The 26,360-nt window shown below is 41.7% G+C and overlaps 1 protein-coding gene and 1 long non-coding RNA gene across 9 annotated transcripts in view; one reads left to right on the top strand and one right to left on the bottom strand.

Annotated features, from left to right (window-relative positions):
• Nucleotides 1–19,504, bottom strand: part of UNC5D (unc-5 netrin receptor D) — a 524,695-nt gene extending 505,191 nt beyond the window's left edge. For all 7 annotated transcript variants that reach the window (XM_027600322.2, XM_027600321.2, XM_027600320.2 and 4 more), the window contains exon 1: nucleotides 19,113–19,504. In XM_027600322.2, the coding sequence (XP_027456123.1) occupies nucleotides 19,113–19,215 (103 nt within the window). In that variant the 5' untranslated portion in view covers nucleotides 19,216–19,504. The remainder of the gene's footprint in view (nucleotides 1–19,112) is intronic.
• LOC113925726 lies at nucleotides 7,688–18,530 on the top strand. Of its 2 annotated transcripts, XR_003521031.1 has the most exons (5): nucleotides 7,688–7,808; nucleotides 8,591–8,651; nucleotides 8,883–9,037; nucleotides 16,666–16,742; nucleotides 18,285–18,530. It is a non-coding gene; the product is annotated as an uncharacterized LOC113925726 (long non-coding RNA). The 2 variants fall into 2 exon arrangements; XR_003521032.2 differs by lacking the exons at nucleotides 16,666–16,742; nucleotides 18,285–18,530 and adding an exon at nucleotides 12,210–12,339 and having other exon boundaries at nucleotides 7,696–7,808.
• Nucleotides 19,505–26,360: the final 6,856 nt, after the last annotated feature.

The raw sequence follows: 26,360 nt of genomic DNA on the forward strand, positions 1-26,360 counted from the left end.
CATGATCCCAAAAGAGTTCATTTAACATCTTCTAATTTTGTTTCCTTCTCTGCAACCTCAGTTTCCTCCTTTTGAGAACTAAATAAAAAAAGGCCCTGCAATCTGGCTAGCACCAAGCATGGGTATGCTGAATACACGTTCATTCTCCTGCACAAATACCCACCAATGGGATGAATTCTCATAGTGAGTCTCAGGCAATAAAAGCCCAGTTAGAAATGCAGGCAACTGATTTTTACCTGAGATGATCATTTGGTCTATAATTAATATTACCAACTATTATCAGCTCCTACATCAACTCAAGTACCATCTTTGCCCAAAGCAAGGTCTGTCATATATAACGCAGACTCCATGGCCGAGAGCTTACTGTTGCAATTTTCCCCTGATGTAAGGGAAGCATCGGCCCTGAAACAGCACGGACCGTGCAAATTAGGGCCCGGTCACCAGCCAGCAGAAGACCAGTGAAGTGGACTTATGGGCCCACCAGAGCCCCAGAGAGGCAGACTCCATCATTGCCATGCTTGCTGTTTCCTCTACCAAAGAGGAAAACAGGGCTAGTGTTCAAGGACAGTTACACATTAGGAAAAACTGTAATTGACAAACTGCCAATACAAAAGACAACAGCAAAGGACAGAACCAAAAGATAGATTCCAACACACATTCACTTAGGGAACAGCTACCATACCTGGTAACTAAGAAGTGGCTGGGAAAACCAATTCTCGCTGGCTTGCAAAGGAGTATTTTATCCAAAGAATCTCAGACACTTGTGTGAATCTTCATTATAAAGTTGGAAGGTACCTTGATATGATACAGCATACATGTATTTAGGGCTAAATTGACCTAGGCTCATATCCAACCCCCCTTCCACTATTACAGGTATGGCCTTGGGAAAGTATATTTGAGTTTTAATTTCCTTATTTGTAAACAAATAATAATGCCTACCTGACACAGTTATTGTAGGAATTAAAGCATATGTCAAGCATCTACCATAATGAATGGCACAAGCAGACAGTCACATGATCATATACAATTAGCAAGCCAGAGCTCAGTTAACACACAAATATTCATTGTAGCTGGTAACTATTCATCCATTCATCTACTCATTTATTCCTTGAATTACTAAAATGTGCCAAACTACAAGTATTTGCAAAGATTCAGAAAACAACAAGCCTGTCATCAAGGTGTTTTATATGGAAACATAAACAGACATTCAACTCCCTACACAGACAATTACCAGCTATGAAACTTTGATACCATTACAGATATGCACATATTGGGGAAAACACTTCTGTAGATTAGGAATTTAGAAGCTTTCATTTTGGAGCTGAGGAATTTAGCTAAGGGAGGTGCTGGTAGTGGTGATGGGACAGATGAATTGAAAACATAAGTCACAGATTGCCAAAAAATATAGTAGTCAGATTTTTGTTTTCTACATCTTAATTACTTCAGATGCATTTTATTAATAAATCAGTTTAAGAAGAAGGTAAGAAGGGGACTTGGCAAAGACTAACTGCTCTAATCTTAATTAGTTTTACCTATGAGAATTCCATATAATTGTTTCTAGCCAAGAAAAGAAAAAAAATACAGAACATAAACATGAGTATATATATTGATGATTGCTCTTGGCTACCTAGGGATAGACTTCACCACAACTGAGACAGCCTGCATACACGTAAGAACAATATATTCTAAACAAATATATCCCTATTTATCTCAGTCTACAATAGTTAGAAGAGCTCATATTAGCCAAGGTCTGACTCATCCTGATGCTGAGATAAAATCCATACGTGGTAACATACCAGGTATAGAAAAACCATCCTTTAAAGTTATCTTGGGAGTGTCAAAAAAAAAAAAAAAAAAAAAAAAAAAACTGTCTTTCTGAATTCCAAAGCAGTAACCAAATCACACACCATCCTCATACTGAGAGATAAAGAAATGATTTGGTGGCTTTTTCTCTAGTCAGCTCAATGAATACAAAGCACTACTATGTAAGTTCTCAGAAGACACAGCTGTCAAGGGTCTTGGGGCACTACAGTTACAATGGGTGTGTCCAGTAGCTCTGGCCAGTTTTTGAAAAATAACAAATACGTGCTATTCTCACATCATCCAAAGCACTGAAGATATGTCACAGGGCTACTCAGAATCTGCTACCAAGAAGTCAACATTCTGAAAAGATAAGAACAGGAACTAAAGTATTTGGTTTAGTACTCAGATAATTGGTTGTTCCTCTTTCAAAATGGTAGAGACAGAGAGGAACCAACAGGGATTTACAGACTAACAGAGGCACCATGAGGAATATGGCTTCTACCTGGAGAATTCCCCTGAGTGGTTATTTTTTGGGTATCTACTGGGATTTTGTTCTCTTTAATAGTTTCCTATATTTTCAGATTTCTTCTAATATAATAAACACATACTTTCAAAATTAAGGGAAAAAATACTTTCACCTAAAAGAACTACTTAGAGTAAGTACAATTAAGGTCCCTTGGGCTCCTTAGTTGCATTCATCTAACCATTTAGCCAACTCCTGACTTCCAGGATGGAAAAGAAAATGCCAGCTCCTGAAACTCCCACTGCCAGCCCTGCTGGATCACTGACTTAGCTTCCCAATGTTCTCCTGCCTGGAAGCTCCCAGCAGTGAAGGAGACACTCAAGAGTTCACCTTCATGACTTGAAACTAAGAGCAAGTTGGAATGCTCACTCCAGAACTGTAACCATTGCAGGGCTATCCCTTGAACCAAAGCGTTATTATTTGTAGCTGGTACCCTCTTATCTCCATTCCTTTTCCTATAATTATCCTCTTTTTGAACCTTCAACTCAAATGCCTAGGATCTTTAAGTTCTCTTCTGGTTATATAGATTCCCAACTATACAGCATCATTCGCTCAAAAACCCAGCGTGCTTTCAACCTAGCAAAGCTTCCCTAACGTGGGACCTCTGAATACTTAGACCAAGTTCCTTAGCTAATTTAGACTACTGTGATAACAGTTAACGCTGTAGAAATATGTTATCATTCCCACAGGTTTTGTGTTTTATTAGATGGGGTAGCACAATGATTCTACCAAAATGAATTATACACCTAAACAGTGGAATGACAGAACATATTTATAAGCTCACGTGCAGGTTTTGGTTTTTTGCTTGTCTCCGTTCTGCAGTTGGAACATCTTGGAAACCTAATGTATTCCAAACATGGCTCTGTGTTAGGTGTTGAGAAGATACAGTAAAATAGAAAATTGTCTCTGCCCTCAAGTGGTAAAAATCAAGAGCAAGAGAGACTTATGAAAAAGAACTAGAATATGGTCTCATTGGTGCAGTACCAGAAGTGATGTCAAGGTATGGAAATACAGCATTCAACGAGGACAACTTAATCTCCAGGAGTGGGGAAAATTCATGGATAGTGGTCCATGAGGACAGATTTGTTGACCAAGAGGAAGGAACAATGGCATAGAGATGTGAGTTAGCACAACATGCTTAGGAAATGCCCAGTGTCTGGCTATGAAATGAATGTCATTGTTGGCAATGGACTCAACCAGTCTAGGAATCTTGGACCTACCACATATATCTCTTCACTTTTTTTCCAGTACCTTCATATTAGTTCATACTTCTGCACAATGTCTGATAGTTCAGTTCTTTGTCTATGGAACATATAATGAAAGGTGTTCTGGAATAAGTTCAAGAAAAAAAAAAATCAAGGATCCACCAAGTTGTGTGACCCTGGGCACTGCATTTAAATTCTACAAATCTCAGTTATCATCAGTGGGCAAATACAATGAGACTAACTGGAAAGTATCCAAGAGCCCCTCATTTACAAACCCCACTTTAGTTCAATGATTTATCAAATATCTGTTAAGTAAAAGACATTATTCTGTACAAAGGTATCAAAGATGAATAAAACATCATGCCTGCTACCAAAAGTTCACATATAATAGGGAGCAAAAGAGAAATGAATATACCTAAAATAATACACAAGGCAACATGTGAGAAGTACAAGTAACAAAATGCACAAGACAAAGGAAATCGTGGGAGTAGTTTTGAGGCACAGCAAGGAGTCCAGTTGATTAGAAGGTACATGAAGAGACAGTAGGAAAAAAAAAAAAACAGAAAGGTTTGTTGGAAGTGTTCTGAAGACCATTTAATGCCAGACCAAAAAATACCCATGTATATATGAAATGTTCATATGTTACAAAGGTGACATCAGAGATCATTAAAGAAGGGAGGGACTTCTCAATAAATGGTTCTGAGACAACTGATTATGTGCATGAAAGAATGAAAAGAAATCTCTAACTCAAACTCTACACAGGAAAAAAAAGAAATAAAAATGTATCCTAGTTGGATTAAAGGCAAAAATATGAAAGACCAAACTATACAATTTAGGATATAAGAGAATGTATTTATTTATTTTTTAAAGATTTTATTTATTTATTTATTTGACAGAGAGAGAGACAGCGAGAGAGGGAACACAAGCAGGGGGAGTGGGAGAAGCAGGCTTCCCGCGGAGCAGGGAGCCCAATGGGGGCTCGATCCCAGGACCCTGGGATCATGACCTGAGCCGAAGGCAGTCGCTTAACCAACTGAGCCACCGAGGCACCCCAAGAGAATGTATTTAATTACATGTAGGCAAGATTTCCTAAGCACAACACAAAGGACCTAAGCCTAAAATGACTGAAAACACTGATTACATTAAAATTGAAACTAAAGTTCATGAGAAAATAACAAAATATTCAAGTCATCAGAAAATACCATAAAGTTAAAAAAAAACTAGACCAAATTTCAATCACACATAACACATTAAGGATTTTATATGTGCATACATAAAACATGCATGACACATATATACTTAAAACTACTACAATTCAATAAGATACAATAATAGAAAAAATGAGCAAAAGACTTGAGTAGGTGTTTCGTAGAAGAAATATAAATGGCAATGAGGTATATGGAAGAATGTTTAACTTCATTAGCAATCAGAAATACGAAAATTAAGTCCATGCAGAGATAATCATATTATAACCCACTAAAAATGAGCAGAAACCTCCAGGCCTATTAATATCCAATGGTGGTTGATGGGAAACGATGAGAACTTACATTTTGCTGAAAAACGATGTGGCATTGTCTGGAAAATTTAACATGCTCGCCCTCTAGGTCTTAGTGATCTCCTCTCAGGTAAAAACACTTGAAAATGGGTACCATGAGGCATGCATAACAAAGTTCCTAGGAGCACTTTTCATAAAAGAAAAAAAATCTGAACAAGCCCAAATTTCACAGACAGCAACATAAGTCAATTATGGCTGAGTCACACCACGGAATATCGTATCTGAGGGAAGTGAATCAACAACAGTACATGTAATAACAGAGATGAAACACAATCTTGTCGTGACAAACAACAACTGCTGAGAAATATGTAGACTCTAATTTAAATACATCTCCAAAAGAAGCAAAAGTAAACTGTGTTTGTGTCGAAGTACATACATATTTGTTTAAGCTATTTTTTAGAAACAAAGAGATGATGAGCACAGAAAGTGAGCCATGATTCCTTCTGAAGGAGGACCCGAGTGGTGCATGATGGGAGAAACACACACAAGGGTCAAGTGTTGACAGCGCCCCACTTCTTACATGTGGTGTTAAACGCACAAATACCCAGTGTAATTTGATTTTTAAAAAACTATTTATTCAGGGGCGCCTGGGTGGCTCAGTCATTAAGTGCCTTCGGCTCAGGTCATGATCTCAGGGTCCTGGGATTGAGCCCCGCATCGGGCTCCCTGCTCAGCGGGAAGCCTGCTTCTCCCTCTCCCACTCCCCCTGCTTGTGTTCCCTCTCTTGCTGTGTCTCTGTCAAATAAATAAAATCTTTAAAAAAAAAACTATTCATATGCAACAATAAAATCACAAAACATCTTACAGTTTATATTTGATTTCACAGACAAATAAGGAACCATTGGCAGTTGTGAACAGGGCAGTACTATTAGAAACACTTGCGGTGAGAAGAATTCCTACACCAAGTTGCCTGGAATGGCAATGGTGTCCCTGCCTACCTCTCTGCGTCAACAATAGTGGTGCTCCCTGGGACTTGGCCCTCCACTATATGTAGGAGCTACGCTGCCTATATCCTTCAGACACCAAAACTAGCACAAAGATACTAATCCACTCATCAATATGACTACTTATCATGTACATCCTGGGCCTGGGAGATGTTCAATGATGCTTCAAGGGGATAGGAGTCTCTAAATGTGAGCCCTGTGCTTTTGTCCAGAAGGGAAACATGGTACAAACTCCAAACCTGAGTCCTTAATGCCTAATCCCTCTCATATAATCTTATCCCTTTTAGTAATACCCCAGGTGTTGCTTCCTAGCAGGAAAAGTCAAGCTTCTCGGCTTGTGCCGGCGTCCAGTTTCACTCACGCAAGTCATCTGGAATGCAATGTGGAAAGACGACGCCTAACACAGAAGGGGAGGCAAATGGGGTATGGTCACCTTTAATCCCTTACCTTTTGCCTGGACAGTGATTTCCAAATCACTTCTCTAAATTTTAAAACAAGATCAGAGTCGACATTTGTACACAATCAATGCACCCATTAAATCAATGGCTCTCGATCTTGCGTTCCCAAATTGAGAATCACCTGGGGAACTTAAAAAAATACCAGTGGGTCATCCCCCAGGAGATTCGACTTGATTCCTCTGAGTTAGAGGACCTTGTCACAGCTGACTGAGAACGTCAGAGAGACAGTGACTTCATCACTTAAATCACACACATATGTACTTCAATAAACCAGGGCTACACTAAACATTTGGCGCTCATCTTTCTATCTACTGTTTCTCGATAAAACTGTTTAAACATACTTTAAACTGTTAAACATCAGTTTGAAACTCAAAAAAAAGAAGTTAACACACCTCCAAAGTACCTGCATAGGATTTCCTCCCCCATCCTGGCTGACAATACTACAGAAGTCCGCTTTTCTGCTGGGTTTGAAAAAATAGCATTGGGTGATGACCAGAGATTTGGAGATCTAAAACCTGACCACCATTTCCAGCAGCAAGAGCCTTCGCTGACAATTGCTAAAAAAATAACCAAACCCAGGGCACCTGGATGGCTCAGTCGTTAAGCGTCTGTCTTCGGCTTGCGTCATGATCCCAGGGTCCTGGGATCGAGCCCCTCATCGGGCTCCCTGCTCTGCGGAAAGCCTGCTTCTCCCTCTCCCACTCCCCCTGCTTGTGTTCCCTCTCTCGCTGTGTCTCTCTCTGTCAAATAAATAAATAAAATCTTAAAAAAAAAAAAGCCTGAATATTTTGACACCTAATCTCCAAGAATCAGAAGTTTCCTAAACCCCGTGTGTTTAACACTTCCGCAGCAAAGTGGCTTGGATATGAATCATCAACATGATCCAGTCTCCCAATTTTCCAGGCTCCAGCTCAATCATGGGGATTGCTTTTGCAAGTTATCCTGGCCTTCGGAGGTGCAGAATTCACTTGAAAATAAAGAAAAATAGGGACTCCATGAGAAGCAGCAACTGAAGCCTTCAAAATTATATCCAGTCGCTCTCTTTGAATGCAGATTTATAACCTTTTGAGGGTATCACTAGCATAGGGCTGCCAACATCAAAAGCTCTCTTAGAAGAACCACAAGTCAAATGCTTATGCACATTTGAAATCTGCCCCACCCAGTGTCCTCAGAGTGTCCAACTATTACATCCACTTGAATAACCACCTCATAATGGGCCCAGTGGACCATTCAAACTGGAAAGTGTTACCCTCTCACCACACCTGAAAATCCAGCTTTACACAAGGAAAAATGGAAATTGGAAGTGATTTATTTACCCAGGTAAGAATTCGGAGCTGTGTGGCAAATACTCTAAAATCATATTCTTTGGGCGCCTGGGTGGCTCAGTTGGTTAAGCGACTGCCTTCAGCTCAGGTCATAATCCAGGAGTCCCTGGATCGAGTCCCGCATCAGGCTTCCTGCTTGGCAGAGAGTCTGCTTCTCCCTCTGACCCTCCCCCCTCTCATGTGCTCTCTCTCTCTCTCTCTCTCTCATTCTCTCTGTCTCAAATAAAAAAAATAAATAAAAATAAAATCATATTCTTTGAGTAAAGTATAACTCACAGCACTAATATCATAGTATTAGTGAAAATGCAGTTACAATAATATTCTTTCCTGTGTACAGATTTTTAAAACAATGACATTTAGAAAGTATTTAGGACCTACTAGTGATTGATTGTAGTAGATCCTAAATACGAGTTCAGTATTTGTTCATACTGGACACATCTATTACCAAGGATGCAGAAGTAATTGAGACAAAAGCTTAAGACTCACCCCAAATTTCCTCCCAACATGAAACAAATCCATAACAGAAACTTTTTACTATATTAATTAGCTCTGCTACACTGAACTAACCTGAGCCCCTCAAATCAAAACCCTAATGTTCTCTAAGAACTGAGCCAAGAAGAGAGATCTATATTATTTCAAAGGTATTTAGAAAAATAAAAACATTTTAAATAAAAGGAAGACATCCTCTAACAGAGGAAAAATGATCAATAGTCTTTAGTCTTCTGGTATTCCTTTTGAATTCTTTTGTGCCTCTATTGATTACTTTTGTTTTTATAGGCCCAGAAACGAAAAGAGGTAAGAATGACAACATTGAGAAAGTGAAGATCTGGATTCATGGGTGAGCACCGACAGAAATGACCTATAAAAGTCAGGAAAGCTACTTTGCTTCTCTAGAATTTGGTTGTTCATGTAAAAATTTGGTTTTGGCCTAGAAATTTTAGGGTTCTTTTCAGTGATACAATTTTATGATTTTCCTCTACAGAATTACATAGAAACTTGGTGATCAAATTAATGTTTGTGAAACATTAAATGGATGGCCATGTAAATGCTTTCTATCTTCTGCTTTTAGGCAGTGCCCCTCCACAAAGCTAGAAGAAGCTTTAGAAGTGCAGCTCAAAGATGAGTACTGAACATGAGAAATGACTGGCTCCCGGATCCTTTCAACCTCTTCATAAAATACACCAAGGTCACTGAAACAAACTGGAAGTCAGAGTGTTCTATACAGTGAGTTTTGTTTATCAAAGGTGTTTTATTACAATGTGAGAAGAATTAGAGAACCTGGAAACATAAAATTTCATAAATCTGGTTTCTATTGGAAAGAAAAAGTCACTCTAGCAACCATAGGCCCCTGCACCCAACTGAGCAAAAATGAGCCACAGTGGGGGTGCAGGGGGTCCTAACTCCTTCAGCCATTTTCCATGCAACCCACTTCGGTTGCTAGAGTTGCTCATGTATGCATTAGTTTACAACCACTGATTTAAGAGAAACTGATACCTAGAATTAAATTTTTTATGGTGTCGGTAACTTCCTCAAAATGCTTCAGCCAAGGCTTACCAGCATCATTCCTGAAGTCCCACTAACTTGTCCTGAAAATTCTACATCCACAGCATTTTTTATTGAAGGTTTTAATATATTTTTAAAATGCCAAGAAATGGTTCCCAAAATGATAAAAATATTGTGAAGAACCAGAGAAGGAAGTGACACGTTGAAGCACATGTGGTCTCGAACTTCCCAGGCTCATCACACTGCTTAAAGGAGAAGGGAGTTTTTGAGAAGGGAGTCTTGAGGAAGAAACAGACAGGGGGGCCTGGGTGGAACTGTTGGTTGAGCACGCAACCCTTGGTTTTGGCTCAGGGTCATCATGACATTAAGCCCCGTGTCAGGCTCCACATTCAGCAAAGAGTCTGCTTAAGATTCTCTCTCTGCTTCCACACCTATGCTCACGCTCTCTCTCTCTCTCTCTCAAATAAATAAATCTTAAAAAAAAAAATACAAAGATTTGGGGGTTAGACAAGAGATACCACGGAGAGAGAAAACAGAGTACCTAAATTAAGAAGCTGACTCAGAAGTCAAAATTAAATCGACATCTCAAGTGTTATTAATGCCATTTAAATTAATAGCATAGAACTTTCATGATCTAAGTTTACTATAAGGATGATATATGACATTCTACTAATATATAATACATACACAGATACCCAGGCATCAAAGCACTTATCACCTTGACAATTATTAATGATTGGCTTTGTAAATGATGGTCTTCTCTGCTGCAGGATGTGATATGGTAGTGCTGTCTTTCCACACTGCCATTCCAGAGGTTGAAATGCGTCTCAAGCTGTCTGTTAAACTTGAGAAAATACTAAATGGGTTGTGTGGGTTTTCTTTTTTTGCTTTCTTTTTGCCCCAATGTAAAAAAAAGAAATTAATGACAAATCTTTTATTCAGCTTTATTTCTTTAAAGCAAACCCCCAAATACATCCCACCCACACACCTCACACTGACAAAACCTGTGAACCTCCTGATTGTTTTTGTTGGGTTTTTGTTTTTGTTTTTGTTTTTCCGTAAGGAAAACAACTTTGGAAATTTGATGCAATCAGTGTAATTCTGGTCCCAAAACTGAGGGAGATACAAGGGTTGCTGATTTAGATGGAGGAGAGTTAAACTTTTTCCAGCCCCTCTCAAATGGCTTATAAAATACTTACATTTGCCTGGCAAAGAATTTTATTTGGTGGTCTGTATTTTTTTGGCCCTATATCTTTTTGAAGACAGGCTGTAAAATTCTTAAAGACACACTAATGAAAATTGTTATTGGAAGTCCAATTGCCTTGTGCCACGGCACAACCTTCAAGTACAAATTTAAAGACTTTAAGCTTGTTTTACAAGTGTACACAGAAAGAAAAAATACAGCACATACACTTAAAATTAATAATAAAGGCAATGTATTTAGAAAGCCATGCAGATGGAGGAGCTAGTATTCTATTTCTAAAAAGCCTGGTTTATAATGGCATCTTTAAAAATAAAACCAGAGAACTAATTTGCGATTTCACCTACTTTAATGAACACTTTCATTCCTTTGATAAAGAAAATGTTATTGCTTAGCAAGTTCCTCAGAATATGTGACATACAACTTACTCCAGACCACAGTATGCCATTAGTGATATATTCACAATTTTACTTCCCTCCAATCACTTCTTTTTTTTTTTTTTAAGATTTTATTTATTTATTTGACAGAGAGAGATAGAGAGAGCAGGAACACAAGCAGGGGGAGTGGGAGAGGGAGAAGCAGGCTTCCCGCCGAGCAGGGAGCCCAATGTGGGACTCGATCCCAGGACCCCAGGATCATGACCTGAGCCGAAGGCAGACGCCTAATGACTGAGCCACCCAGGTGCCCCTCCCTCCAATCACTTCGGACACATTTCCCAGGCAAGGCCATTTCTGTTTATAACCATGAGAAACATAATACAAACAGACCGAGAAGGCAACACAGGTATCATCCAAAATTTTTATTCACGTATTTCTCCTTCCTCACACATGCTCACACATCCACGGCCCTGTCTCAAATGCAACGTGAGCAAAATGCTGTATCGTCTGGCTCAGGTCTAATCAATCCATCTAGTAATAAAATAGAATTACATGGTAAGGAAGTCCAAAAGGCCCAGAAACCATTTGGAGACTCAGCTTCTAGGCTTGGTACTATTTACTGCTCCCTGTCTGGCCTTGGTTGAAGAATCTCTAAATCTAATTTTATCATCTGTTCAAGATCAGGGTGGATGTGAAAATACAAAGCAATCACACTTGTAAACATCCCTTAAAGGTGCCAAGTTCCAAGCAAATGAATGATTACTCAAAACAGTCATCCATGAGAGTATCACTCTTAAACATCTTTTTAGAATAGTCTGTCTAGGAATGTAGGCTTTCCAACCTATTAAGGGAAAAAAAAAAAAAAATATATATATATATATATATAAAACCCTCTTACAGTTATTTAATTCTTTCTCTGGCAATTACATTTCCCTGAGTTATTTTATCACAATATTGAATAAGTTTTAGAAACTTTCACCTAAATAGTATTTATGCCTTAACACAATGAGGTTGTAGTAAAAAATATTGGTTGGTGTATGCTACTGGACAATGACTGCCAGGGGCTGGGTGAGTAACAGTAAGCACAATGGGCCCTGTCAAGGAGACATAACTAACTACCTTGCAGCAGAGAAAGACAGACCCCAAACACATACACGATGTGACAACGATAATCCAGCTGGTGGGGAAGCCTCAGTACGCTGTATGAACAGTGCTCTGTTGGGCGAGTTGTTTTTTTGTTTTTTTTTGAACCAACTGGTTTTACTCTACCTCTTACTTAACTATGGCCTCGTTCTCTCATTATCTTGAATTCCAGATCATTTCAAGTGCGGGTGAGGTCAAGAGATACGATAGAATGAAGGCGATTGAGAGGAGTAGAAAATCTGACTTTGGGCAAACTGCTCAACTTCCAGTTTCCTCTTTATTACATGCAATTAATTAGATGCAAACATCGGTCCTCAATTACTTCAAAATAGAATTCAAGACTTTTTTTTTAAGATTTTATTTATTTGACAGAGAGACACACAGCGAGAGAGGGAACACAAGCAGGGGGAGTGGGAGAGGGAGAAGCAGGCTTCCCAAGGAGCGGGGAGCCCGATGCGGGGCTCGATCTCAGGACCCTGAGATCATGACCTGAGCCGAAGGCAGACACTTAACGACTGAGCCACCCAAGCGCCCTGGATTCAAGACTTTTCAAATATTGCATCTGTCTTTACAAATGCTGGAAGCAGGACAATATATCATCTCAGAATGGAGCTCCTGAATGTGTTCGTTTTATGAGTTGCTGCATGTTTGTCTGAGTTAAAACTGACATTTGTGTTTACCTATTCTATTGGCATTTTAAAAATAGTCTTACACTGTATTCCACTTCATACTGGCTTGCATGTGAAAAACAATATTGAAAATACAAACTCTGAATTACTATCACATATGGCCCTGCTACTTAAAGATGGATGGGGTTCATGGATGCGGTCATTTAGAAGCCTATCAAAAATGCAGAATCTCAGGCCCCTCCCCAGACTGACTGAATCAGAAGGTGCATTTTTAGGAGAATTGCAGAGATTTACATGCACATTAACATTTGAAAAGCACTGATTTGTAAGTTTCAAAGATATTACCAGCGTAGCTTCCATAACCCATGATCATTTGGTTTCCCCTCCTCTCCTCATAGATTTTATTAAATTAAATTCAAACAAAGATGGTAACTACTAAATAAGTACTGTTGCTAGCAGAAGCCACCAATCCCTTTCACACTACTCCCAACAACACACGCACAAATATATTCAGGGGCAAATTTCTCACCCAACATTTAGAAAATAAATTTGCTTTTATAGTAAGTTATCAAAAATCTGTGAATGATAGTACACACAACGTAGCTATGCTGGTGTTAGTTGAGCCTTTGAAGTATGCAGGATGATTTCTTCCCATGCCTGCCTTCCAACCACCTACCTGCCGGAATTTCTGCAGTATCACTTTCCCTTGGACTCACCTGATTTGAGAAATTACAACGTTTGATTTTAGATTACAACAAAGCATCTGCGAAATTCATTCTTATTCAAGCTCCACATCGCTGCAGTGACGTTTACGCCACATGATTCCTCCTAGCCTTAAAATGCCAGCTTGGGTTGGTGGGATACCTGCACGCCAAGGTCTCTCTTCCTGGGGAGTAAGGCTCTTTTGCACTTTATGAACCAGAAATTTGGGGACAGAGAATCAGAATCTGCATTAAGTGAAGCTGGCCTTGACCTCACTTGGAAGACAGCTTTTGGTTTTCCAGTTTCCTTATTTATGAAGAAAGGAACTGGTCATAGAGGAAGAATTCAGGCCTCACCTTACTCTTGTCTTGTTAAGAAACAATATCGGGAAATACTCTTGAGTCCTGTAGTGGTCCAATATACCTGAGAAGCATCATACGGGTGGGTTGTTTCTACTCGAGCCCCAGAAACACAACCCAGGACTTCTGCCCCTAATTTCTATGTTGGTGAAGTCAGTGGGGAGGGGCAGGTGTTGAGCACAGAAGACGCGGGTCAGACCCCGTCCTGCACACCCACACCCGCTTTCGGAAGAAATACTGCAAAAGCACAGCGGAGTTCACAGTGGATTTCTAAGGCAGTCCAAAGTGAATATATTAACATCCACCTAATTCTGAAAATTATCTACGCAGAGCATGTATATGCACACAATAAGGCCCCACAATGCAATGTGGCACAAACAATTAAAAGTTCTTTCCAAAGCGGAAATGCAAAATAGAACGAATATCTATTTTCTGTAAATGAATCTAGCTATCTGCCTCAAAAGAGCTGCAGCAGGAGTACCCCAAACAGCAGAAACAGCAGCCTCTGGTGTTAACAGTCTACTCTCAAATCTCACGCTCCACATTTCCCCGGCAAACAAGGCTAAAAATACAAGACATGCAACCAATAGTCTCTTGGGATCTGCCATTCCATGGATGGCGTATTCAATCAGAGTAATATTTTCTGCTGAAATTCAAAATTGAAAAAAAAAAATAAAGCAAGCTATCGTATTAGAAACTGGCGTTCAGAATTTTAAATGTGAATACAATCCCAAAGAATATTAAGCTGAATGGTGAGAGGGTGGTTGTTTTCATACAACATAAATCTCTGAGATTTATCTGAATATATTTATAGATTTATTGAAGCCACTCTGAATCCCTCTACAACTCTCACAGTGATAGAGAAATTTTTTAGTCCTTTTGTCACCAAACTATAAGGGTCACTTTATTTTTGGCATAGTTTAGAAAACGGTCCTTGTTGTAGGCTCTGGAGCAGGACAGTGTAGGTTCGAATCCAGGCTCCTCCATATACTAACTCTGTGACCTTGCACAAGTTATTTAATCCCTCTTTGCCCTTCGTTTCCTGTATTAAAAATGAGAATACAACTCACTTCAGAGTGGTATTTTAAGGACTAAATGAGTTAACATACGTAAAGTGTTTAGAATAATCAATGGCACACACTAAGTACAATAATTGCTATTATTATTTCACACTCAAACAAGGGTACAAACATGCCTTCTCTGAAGGAATAGGCAGAATATAAAGAGCGGTAGCAACACGATGGTAAGTTATAACGCCAACAGGGGCCGTTTAGCAAATGAGGGGGCTGAGCTGGTCAGGGTCTTCGCCTAGAGTTTGCAGCTCTCATTACAGGAAAGTTCCCACTGGCTATTCAGTCATGCCATTAGTTCACGAAGATATCAGAAGGAGAAGGACAGAAGAGAAGACAATGACATGGCTGCTCAGCTGGCACCTGCCTCAATACGGGATTAGGATTAGTGGCAAAAGTGCAATCAAGAGGCATCCCCATCGGGACTTTCTGTGAATGTGTGTGCCTGTCCATTATGGGGACACCTGTATCCCCACTACCGCCTTCTTTAAGAGGATGTTATAGAATACATCTTTCTTTGTACATACACCTGTCTTTGGGATTAGATGTGAATGCATGCAGCCTGGGTCTCTAGCTGTCACATTAAAAAAAGAAGAAAAGGCACAAGGGAGTGGTATCAAATATTCACTATCTCCTGTACAACTAATTCCTTGAGAAACCTTTAGAGTTGGCAACATTTTTAGCTGGGTACTATATACGGTAGAAGGAGGACAATAAAGTCATTGAGATGATAGAGAGAAAAGTGCTTCCCTAACTAGTAAGACAGCAGGGTCTGGAACTACCTGACCCACCCAGTCATACAGTTCTGAGAGCTCAAGGAGGATTCCTGGCCCCGTAGCTTTTCCCACCCTATGGGCCACCACTTCCAGAACCATACAAAGGTCAAAGAGTGAGGAAGGACATTTATTTTTCACAGCGAGACCCTGCAAAAGAACAACTTTCTTTCTAAGGGCCAAATCAGAACAACAAATCTCATCTTAAGACCTAAGATACTCGAAGACATTTCTTGAGCAGAACACTTCGTCAGGCAGGAAAAGAAGGTGCCACGGGACTGTTCAAGCTGCGAGCACAACCCAAGAGTGAGAATAAGACAATCCTGGAAGGAAATTGGGAGAAAAGACACTTTCCTCATAGCACTCTGGAGGAACAGTGTTTTTGAGGAAAAGGAGCAGAACAAGGAAGGCCGGGGGGGGGGGGGGGGGGGGGGGGCGGGAAGGAGGCAGAGGCATATAAAGTTCATTAACAAGGAAATGACTAAAGATTTTAAAATGTATGAACCAGGTAGATAAATAGATTTAAGTATGTGTAAACCGTCTGACCCTACTATGCCCAGAAAATAAATGTGTACCTCTCTTGCCCTTAATGCATTAACTATAGCTATTATAAGGAAGATGTCATTGTCCGGGACATTTTTTAAAGCAAGGAATTTTGGGGAAGTTTAGCCTAAGATTACCTCCCTCCTCGCCTTTAGATGGGGATATCTTTATGTACAGTATCTAATACAGGAATCACAACCAGATCTACAGCACTACTCTTGTTTTTCAAAGAACAAAAACAAATCAACATGACAACACAATGTGGATTCAATTAGCACTTGGCAGGTCATGAATAACTTTTAAACAACCTTCTTTTAAGTTGGAAAGTGTTAAAATATACAGTAATCATGGCACCAAAGTGCCTTCCTTACAGTGTGCCAGCAGTCAGGAACATAAATCTGGAAAGATAAGTCTTGTTTGCAAAGGAAGGAACCAGAACTTTGTTCCTTGGGCCACACCAGTTCCTCCGGGCAGTCCCTTGTCCCAAGTTATCTTCCCCTTCTAGTACGTTCAGTTAAAGCCAATTACCTGAAATCTCCCTCTGATTTTCAGACAGTTTTACATTAAGTATGGAGGAGAAGAAAAGGAGAAAAAAAAAAAACTTGGCACACTCATCTGGCAAACAAAGCGTAAGTCATTATAAAGAAAATGCTACTGAATTGTTAAATATTCTTAGATCATAAAGCAAATGGCATAATTCTATATACCCTGTTGTTTGGGGGGACAGAATACCTTGGTTCAAATCAACATGAAAAGGCTTGCAAAAAAAAAAAAAAAAAAACACTTCGTTGGATAAAGAACAACCTAGGGTCAACCCCACAGAGTCTGGTGAGATGACTCAACAAACATGCTGCAAGAGTGCACCTCTTCTTGCTTTTAATGAACGGGCACCTTCCCAAGCTGGCAGAACTTAAGTAACATTGAAACACACCCTTTGTTCTGAAAACTCCCATGGTGCCCACCTGTCCAAAACCAGGTGCATGCAGCTTCACAGGTTCCAGAGTCGGCTTACGACTCATTCCCTATTGAATCTCAGAATTCCTCATAAGGAATGGGCTTCATACCCCCACAACATAAAATACTACAAGGGAAATATTAGGCAGATTTACTGCTCTACTCCATGTGTCTTGATCATTACTATGATCTGTGCAAGACATTCTGTTGTAAATAAGCCTGCAGAGTGTACAGTATGTTTTCTAGGAGACCTTTAAAGAACAGCTTGCAGACAAGAGGTGCTAGCCTTAGTTTCACAGCCAGCAAAACTCCATCCAAGAGGCTTCTGGCATGTCCCCACCTCTTGTTTTGGGCTGGCTTCAAGACAAGTCCACCAACCAAATTCCAAGGGGTCAGTACATGGAGTCAGGCACTCTTAGGTATTTCCACATCAAATAGCAAGTGGGAATTCAGACATTTAGATAATTTAGAAAAGAAAAAGCCTGCTTTTCCCTATAACAGTGTATTAAAAACAACTCAGAGCAGACTTTGCAAGGAGGCTTTCTCCATAGTAAATTAAATGGCTGAAGCTTATGCTTCTTCCAGCAAGGGAAACAACTATGCTTCACCAGAACCCAGAGTGTGCAATCACGAGGCTCATTTTTAAACCTTTGCTGCTTTTTAAAAAGTCTGCTCCACCAAAAACAAAACAAAACAAAACAAAAAAAAAAAGGAAAAAAAGTTTTCAGGAAATGAAATGCAAATAGTCACTGAACAGGATCATAAAACAGCCTCTATCTACCTCTTTTCCTTTTTTTTTTTTTAATTCTTCATTCTAGGCACCCTGACTGCTTTTAACACACTGTTAGTTTTTATAAAAATTAGATTGTGTTGGTTCTTTTATGATCGTCGTCAACCCCTTGCACCCTCTTCTGTCTCTTGGCTACTCATTATGTTCAGGATAGCCAAGAGAGCAGAAGGTGAGGTGGTCGGCTCAGTCCCCCTCTCGCCAGACAAGCGTTAAGGTAAATCATTCAGTGCAATTACATATTCTAAAACCTAATGGATGGCACACAGGGAAGGAGAAAGGTAAAGATGGGCAGGAAGGAGAGGCTTCGGGGTTATTTCAAAGGTAAAGCCATAATACTCAAGCTATGTGCTGAAATTGCTTCTGATCATCTTCAAAACAAGTCGACGGGATTTATCTTTAATGTGATGCTCACGGTTCTCGTTCACAGTGGAGGTGAAACCAGTTGCGAAATTTCACTCTACTGGAGTCCGGAGGATCCAGGAAAACGGGGTTTACGTTTCAAAGTCAGCAAGAAGCGGAGGTTGCCCCGCTGCGCCGTGGAGCCCTGCGCTCGCTAGCTCCCTAGCTGGAGTAAGCACCCGGTAGCGGGAGGAGGCGCCGGGTGAGCGGCCTCGGGACAAACGCTTACCCCGGCTCGGCACTGCAGGCACAGCTAAACGCGGATGGTGCACACAGCTCTCCCGGGCTCCCGCACACCGCGGCCTCCTCGAAAGTAAGCCCAGTGCTGTCTAGGTCCTCAGGCTAGTGTCGCCCGTGGGGTGCCAAGCTCAGCGGACTTTAGCTTGGGTGCTGCTCCCCAAAGGGAAAAAGCGCCCTCTCCATTCAAGACCACCCTAAAGAGACTCCCATCACCCCGCCCCTCTCCCAGGAACTCTCGGACACCACTATGCGCGCCCACCCGTGGTCTCTCGCCTTGGAGGCAGATGAAGAGGGCAGGGGAGAGCGAGGCTGGAGGTGGGTACTCCGGTCTGCAGCAATTGGGGAGGGCTCGGAAAATGGATCAGGCGATGGGCGTCAAGGGGTAGGGGCCCCGGTCACAGCAACCTGTAGGATTGCGGCTGATCGCAAACTTGGGGTGGGAGGCAGTGGTCCCCTCCGAGGTCCTCCGCCCGATTCCCACCCTGTGGGGTCCGCGCGCGCAGAGATGCAGGGCGCAACTTGGGAAGCCAGTGCCATGGGTGCGGGTCCCGCTCGGTCTCGCCGTCGCCCCCTCGTCTCTCCCCGAGCCCCGCCGCCCGCTCCGCCCGGCGCTTACCTCGGGCAGCCGCAGCCCCCGCCGCCCAGAAGCAGAGCCCCAGCCACCGGAGCCACCGGCGCGCCCCTCCAGCGCCTCCTCCTGCGGCGGCCGCTCTCCCCATGCTCCTCGCCCCGCTCGGAGTCTGGCTTCTCTTCCACGCCCCGGGCGTCCGGGAGAGACACGGCGAGCCGGGGACCGAGATGAGCGGGTCCCGGAGGTCTTCGGCGAGTGACTGGTCCACGGCGTCTCCCTACAGCCCCGGGGCAGGGCGCCCCGAGCCGCCGCTGGCCGGGCACCGGGAGCCAGCACGCGCCCCCATAGCCTCCCACGGCGGGGCGACCAATGCCGCCACGGCCGCTGCCGGAGTCGCGCGTCCTCTCCGCAGCACCGCTCGCCGCGCTCCCGCTGCTGCCGGGTCCGGGACTACGGGGCCGAGGAGCGAGTCCGCATCGCTAATGAGATCCTCGCGGCCGCCCCTTCTCCTCCCCTCCGAGAGGCAGCCAATGAGCCGGGCCGGGGCGGGGCGGCGGCAGGCCGCGCGGGGCGGGAGGCCGGGAGGCTCAGGTGAGCCCCGCGGCGGCGGCACGCGCCCCCGCGTTCCTCCACGCTCCGCAAAAGGCCCCCGCTCGCGGAGAGAGGAAGCGGGTCGGGAGCCTGGCTCGGGGACGCGAGCTCACGCCTACGGACGTGAGTGGCGCCTGCGGACCTCTCGGAGGCGAACACAGCGCGGAAAGATGTGAGCATCTCGGCAGGCTACCTCGGAGTCTGCCGTTTCCACGAAATCTCTGTTTTGTTAAACTTTGAGCCCTTTCGCAGTCCTGCCTCTCCTGCTTCCATTTTTTAACATCAGATCAGACAGCACTCCGTACATGTTCAAAGAAAAAAGAAAAAGGCTTAAATGCCAAGTGGGGAAAAATAACACTAGAATAAATCCATTATTGTAACTATGCTAAATCTGCATGCATATAAATAAAGAAGTAAGGAAATTACAGTCAGGGGTGCGTTAACGGGTATGTGATAGATTTTTTATTTCTGCTTTTTTTCTTAACTTATCTGAAAGCTTCCTCATTTCTGACGCCTCCTGGTTTTGTTTGTTTTAATCTGGGCCCTGGGAATTGCCTTTCTTCTAAGTATCAGGGAAAGTGAGTCGTGCTGGCCTTTATAACAAGAAGGAAAGACTTTTTCTTAAGTGTGGTTTATTTTGAATAACCTGTCAAATCTTTAACTGCTTTTGAAAGTTCTCACGGTTGCCTCTTATTCTTCCCTCCGAAGTAGTCACTTAAGAGAGATTGCCTTAGGCCACACAGTTTCAGAGCAAAGAACACACCTAGGGAGTTGGCCCTGAGTCCAAGACTCCATAGTCAAAGCACGCACCATCTCTCCCAGGTGTGAGCCCCCAAAATGGTGCCAGAACTCAACCGGTTAGAACACGCGTCCCCTTTTGCCAGGTTGACCCCAACAGAAAATGAAGTCTTGGCTCAAAAGAAAACCTTCCCGACGGTTCCCCACTGCCCACACTCTACACTGATACGAGTATTTCTTAAAAAAAAAAAAAAAAAAAAAAAAAAAAATCCATCTCTCTCTTGCCAAAGTGCTCCCTGCTCCCAAACACGTTTCTCCGGAGAATAAACAGTTTAAAGTGAGGTAATTGTTCTAGATGAGGTAATTGTGTTAACTCGCTCTCTACTGAAGAAAAAGAGGATAGGAGTCAGAAAGATTGATTCCCTGATAAGTACATACGCCATCCCTCTCCTGAATGCCACCAGACCTGTGAATGTCGGGGAGAGGAGCCAATTGCTTTCTCCAGTCTTCTTGCAGCTCAGTAAAAAGTTTGGGTCCTGGTCAAGAAAACCAAGCTCTGGGGAATGAATGCTTCGAAGCAAAGACTAATGTGGGTCTGGCTAGGGAGTCGCCTGAAAATCTCTTTAGAATCTTGGTAGATGAGTGTTTTGTCCTTTTCCTCTGAGAAGGTGAATTGAGAATTAATCTACCAAATATGCTTTACCTGTCTTCTGGAAAATAGTCATTCATCCTCTGACGTTCCTTATTCTTCAAGACTACGTGGCAGTTCTATCACAAATGAGTACTTTCTGAAAAAAAAGAAAAGGGGGGGGAAAGAAAAAAAAGACTTACTATGTTTCCAAAATAGTATTTAAGTATTACTACTGTCCCCAGAGGGGAGAAAAAGTAAAAACAATTTTATTTTTTAAAAATATATCTCAGGGGCGCCTGGGTGGCTCAGTCGTTAAGCGTCTGCCTTCGGCTCAGGTCATGATCCCAGGGTCCTGGGATCGAGTCCCACATCGGGCTCCCTGCTCAGCGGGAAGCCTGCTTCTCCCTCTCCCACTCCACCTGCTTGTGTTCCTGCTCTCACTGTCTCTCTCTCTGTCAAATAAATAAATAAAATCTTTAAAAAAAATATATATATATATATCGGAACTAGATGAGCTAATATTAGTTAATAAAGTAAAATTGCAATGACAAATGAGACAGGAGAGAAAATAAGAAAACTGAGTGCATAACCTGTTCAAGGAAATGGTTGTTTCACATATATTTTTTTTCATAGCAGAACCAAATCCTAGACTATAGGTACTATTATCCCTTTTTGGCAGATAAGGAAAGTCAGGCTGAGTAGAGAAGTGATTTGCCCAAGATCTTAAAGGTAAGTGTGCAAACATCAAGAATGAGACGTGAGTTTGTGTGATTCTAAACCCAAGATGAAGGTTGAGGTAGTATCCTTTCAATCAGATGTTCCAGAAATAGATATTCCACCTTGTCCTCCTCAGTACTATTTAGCTATTGAATTGGGAGAAGTTGGATCTTCAGTATTACCCCCACATATTACACATCATGTATGAATTATACATGACACATTAATTAAGTTCCATATATTAGAATATCGTGTATTAATCTAATTCTGGCTATTTTTAAACATGTATGAATTGTAGTCCATTCCACTTGGAGAAATAAATTGAAGAGTCACTGCCCAGGACCAATGTCTCCAGCCATGAAACAGCAGCAGCAAGGCCATAGAAGAAGAAACAGCCTGAGAATCGGGACACCAAGGGACTAGGGCCATGACATTGCCAAGGACTGGTTCTGTAGCCTGGTAGCAAGTCAACATCTGGTTTCCGTTTCCCCATCTGAAAAAATGGGAGTATTTGACCAGAGAATTTTAAGTTCAATCCTTCTTAAAATCCATCATTTTCAACTGTGGCATATTATGATTTTGAATACTCAGTACAACCAAATCAGAAATCAAGCCACCTATTCTGGAATTGGGGCAATCATGTAACAAATGCAAAATATGTTCTAGACAGATTATTTGGGATGATAGCCACCCTAAAGTTATTAGCTGTAACTAGGTAATATTAATTCAGAGAACAGACTTGGTAGTGTTTTCCTCTATTCTTTGTTGCTTGAATTGACTATGCCTATTTTCTAACACTTTATACATAAAGATATAGAGGTAGAAGGTTTCTACTCGCATTGCCTTTTGGCCATCTTTAGCCTCAAAAATAGAAAATGTTTGAGTCAAATCAAACTTAGAGGAGGGGAGATAGAGACTGGGCATAGAGAGATCTGTCCTTGCACATATAATGAATTTTTTCCCAAATATAATGAATTTTTTAAAAATGGCTTACTATAAGTCCTTAGGAAAAGCTCTGTATTTGTCTGGAAAAGGGTATTTAAAGATTTTAGCCAACCTGCTTGGTGTAAATTGTAAAACTCCAAGGGAAGTTAAAGAAAATAGAAATATTCTACATGAGTAAGGGGAAGAATCTGTTCTAGGATTTGCGGAAGGAAAAGGGGAGCCAAGGGGTTGGTGGAAAGCCAAGACCTGGCTAAGATGTGGCCTTTCTCCTGGGAGCTCCAAATCATCTTTAAGCTTACAGAGGCAAGTGAATTCATGAAAAATGGTGAAGAGATTGTAGTTTGCACCTAGATTACTAAAGACAAAACACTCGGGAGAGAGCAAAAAGACTTTAGACATGGAAGCTTTTGAAAAGTATGGAGATATTTTGGGACTGTCCTAAACCTTAGACCTGCATTCTTTTAGGAGCAGGAAGTGCCTCATTTAAAATCTGAACAAAAGCAAGGTGTCAGAAGTCAGTGAGATCAAGACCCTGGGGAACAGAGCACAGCTATAGCTGAAAGGAGAGGAAATGGGCTTAAGAACATTGAACATTAAGCCTAAGGGAAAGAGGGGCGCCTGGGTGGCTCAGTCACTGGGCATCTGCCTTGGCTCAGGTCATGATCCCAGGGTTCTGGGATTGAGCCCCGAATCGGGCTCGCTGCTCCGCGGGAAGCCTGCTTCTCCTTCTCCCTCTCCTCCTGCTTGTGTTCCCTCTCTCTCACTGCCTCTCTCTCTGTCAAATAAATAAATAAATAAATCTTTAAAAAAAAAAAAAAACAAAAGAAAAAAAGACTAAGGGAAAGATGGGGCTCAGTTGGTTAAGTGGCTGCCTTCGGGTCAGGTCATGATCCCAGAGTCCTGGGATGAAGCCCCACAAAGGGCTCCCCTGCTCAGCAGAAAGTCTGCTTCTCCCTCTCCCTCTCCTCTCCCCCCGCCCCACTCCTGTTATTTCTCTTTTTCTCTCAAATAAATCAATAAAATCTTTAAAAAAAAGACTAAGGGAAAGAGGAGCTGAAAAGAATTCTGCAATATATTTGTGCATCATACTTTTACCTAACCTTCTGGGCTCAACTGGCAATTTTAGTTAGAACTGCTCTAAGAATTTTTAAGGTTTGTAGGGCCTTTCTACACTGCACACAGACCCTTTCCTAGGCATGGGTTATAGAGAAAGGGCAGTCTTCCCACATTTGGGATGTTAACACTGTGGCCTCCCTCCTCCCAGAACCTGACTACTGTTTCTGAAGACACAACTATTTCTAGCTCTGCCACTCGCAGACTTTTCTGATAAAAGCCACCATTTCTATTAATCATACAATTACGGTAATAAATAGGGAAGACCAAAAATCAACTGGACAAAAGGGCAACAGTTGGCAACTTCAACGGGTGAACCTGACAATGTAAGTAAATGAGATATTCTACAAGCAATATTTCCATTGGGAATACTCTGTGCCAGTCATTTCCCCAGGAAGGTCTTGTTCAATCAGAGCAGCACATTTTAGAAATGCATGCGACTTTCGAGAACATGCTGAATTTTATTCAGCAGCGCCGTGTGCTCCCAGCCCAGCTCATGATTCATGAACCTGCTGGAAGCATGGGGAAGAAAGGATGCTCAAAGCCAGGGAGCTGTGATTTCCTCACATGTCATGTTCTGTCTGTGCACAATAATCCAGGTTAACAGTCTCCCCTCTTAAAAGCAATAAGGGATCGTTTTGTTAAGTAAACCCTCTCACACAAAATTAGAGAAGTCCATTTCAGATATTGGGTTATGAAGCAGCAATAAAGTGCAAAAATCCAATACACTTGTTTAAGAAGGGCAGTGGGGCACCAAGATAAGAGTCTAACTAAACAAGTTTTTCCTGACATTGCAAGTGTGCCTTCCCCGTTTTGTACCCAGGGAATTCTTCCTGGAATCATGCATCCTGGAGTTTTAGCTTCAGCTACTGACACAGACGAATGAAAGAACTTCAAAATAATAACAACAAACACAATTCTTTGGCAGTAAAATTAATGTGTTAGCGCTTAAAAAAATAATAAACTGAGGAGAAAAGATGAGATGCGTTAACCCATAAAAGATGTAGCCTCGGATGACAACACAACACACGACCCCTGAGTTACCTGACCTTGGCATTTAGCATCAGACATGTGACAGTGTACACATCCCGGCACTTTGTGGTATTTGTGGTAGCTGAGAGATAGCCTGGTGTCTTTCCACTTTGGGAGAAAATACCATGGCTCTTACTGTCAAATGGAGGATGCTGCCAAACCTCTGTAGAGGGTGTATTTGGGACAGTTTTATTTGGGACAGGTTTTTCCTGCTTAGTTTGTTTCTATTTGTTCCTTTCACACCCTGCCTTGGGACATCATTCAGTCATTCATTCATTTGCTCCTCTTCACCCATTCTGGTAGACACTGTGCCCCCCGGAGGGGGCAAGGGAAGAGATATCCAAAGACAATTAAAGCAAATTTATAGTTCAAAGTGCCACATAGCCTTGACTAGAACACACAGGTTAACCACCAGCTATATCCAAACAGAAGGCTGAAGCCCAGCGGAGATGGTTGCCCTGCAAGTTCCGGTCAAGAAGAGAGTCAAGAGTCAAAGTTGTAACAAGTTGAGCAAACTCATATTCCAACCTTCCCATCCCCTCCTTAATGTTATGAGATCCAGAGGTGTTCGATTTTCCTGGTTCTGGCACAACACCCAGAGCAAATTGTTGTGGGAAAGTAGGGTTAGACGCAGATTCCATGTAGAGACATGACAAGAGCAAGCACATATCTTTTTCCACTAAAGCTACCCATTTTCCTCCCTGACAAGGGCTAAGGAATAAATGGACACAGTCAGGAGGATATATGTATGCCCAAATTAGAGACTAGAACGGAATATGCACCTTTTTAGAGTAATAGAACCAAAAGTGGTCATCTGGCCTCAAACAAAATCTGACAAACAGAATGTTAGTGTACATATTCAGGGAGTAGCCTATGCTATCAAAGGAATTTATCTAAGAGTCTTTAACCATAATAAGCCACTTGTACAAATGCCAGCTGGAAATCACTAAGAAAAGAAAGGAATGGCTCTCTGAAAGGAAAAAACAAAACAAAACAAAAACCAACAACCATAAGTTTTCTTCCTAGTTTTTACTTTCTGCTCTCATTTTCCTTTTTCCTTCACTTTCCTTGACTTCTCCTCTGGAATAAGATATTATAAATTAATCCCTGTCACTAGGAGAAGGATGACAACTCTAGTAGATTCTTTAAAGCGGGACTTAAGTAACTCTTACATGATTCCACTTGATGGTGTGCAAAGAGAAAATGCTAGCTTAACAAACAGAATTGTTTCCAATTTTCAAATAAAGCTTTGACTTTCATGGCCCAAATCCTACCACACCTGCTTCCTTCCTCCATCTTTATAGCCCAACCCCTAAAAACCCTATGAATTTATAATTTGTTATATCTTAAGGCTCAGGCAGTAGATTTAAAAGCATTCATTAGTAAATGACTGTCATGCATTTTGAAGGAGAAAAGATCTACTTTACATGTTAAGTAGTATTTTACTGAAAATAAAATTTAAGAGAGTACCATTTGCAATTTAATTCAACCACATATTCCACTCATCTTGTCAGGTATAAGGATGA

The sequence above is a fragment of the Zalophus californianus genome, chromosome 2 (genome assembly GCF_009762305.2).
Source record: "Zalophus californianus isolate mZalCal1 chromosome 2, mZalCal1.pri.v2, whole genome shotgun sequence".
NCBI lineage: Eukaryota > Metazoa > Chordata > Mammalia > Carnivora > Otariidae > Zalophus > Zalophus californianus.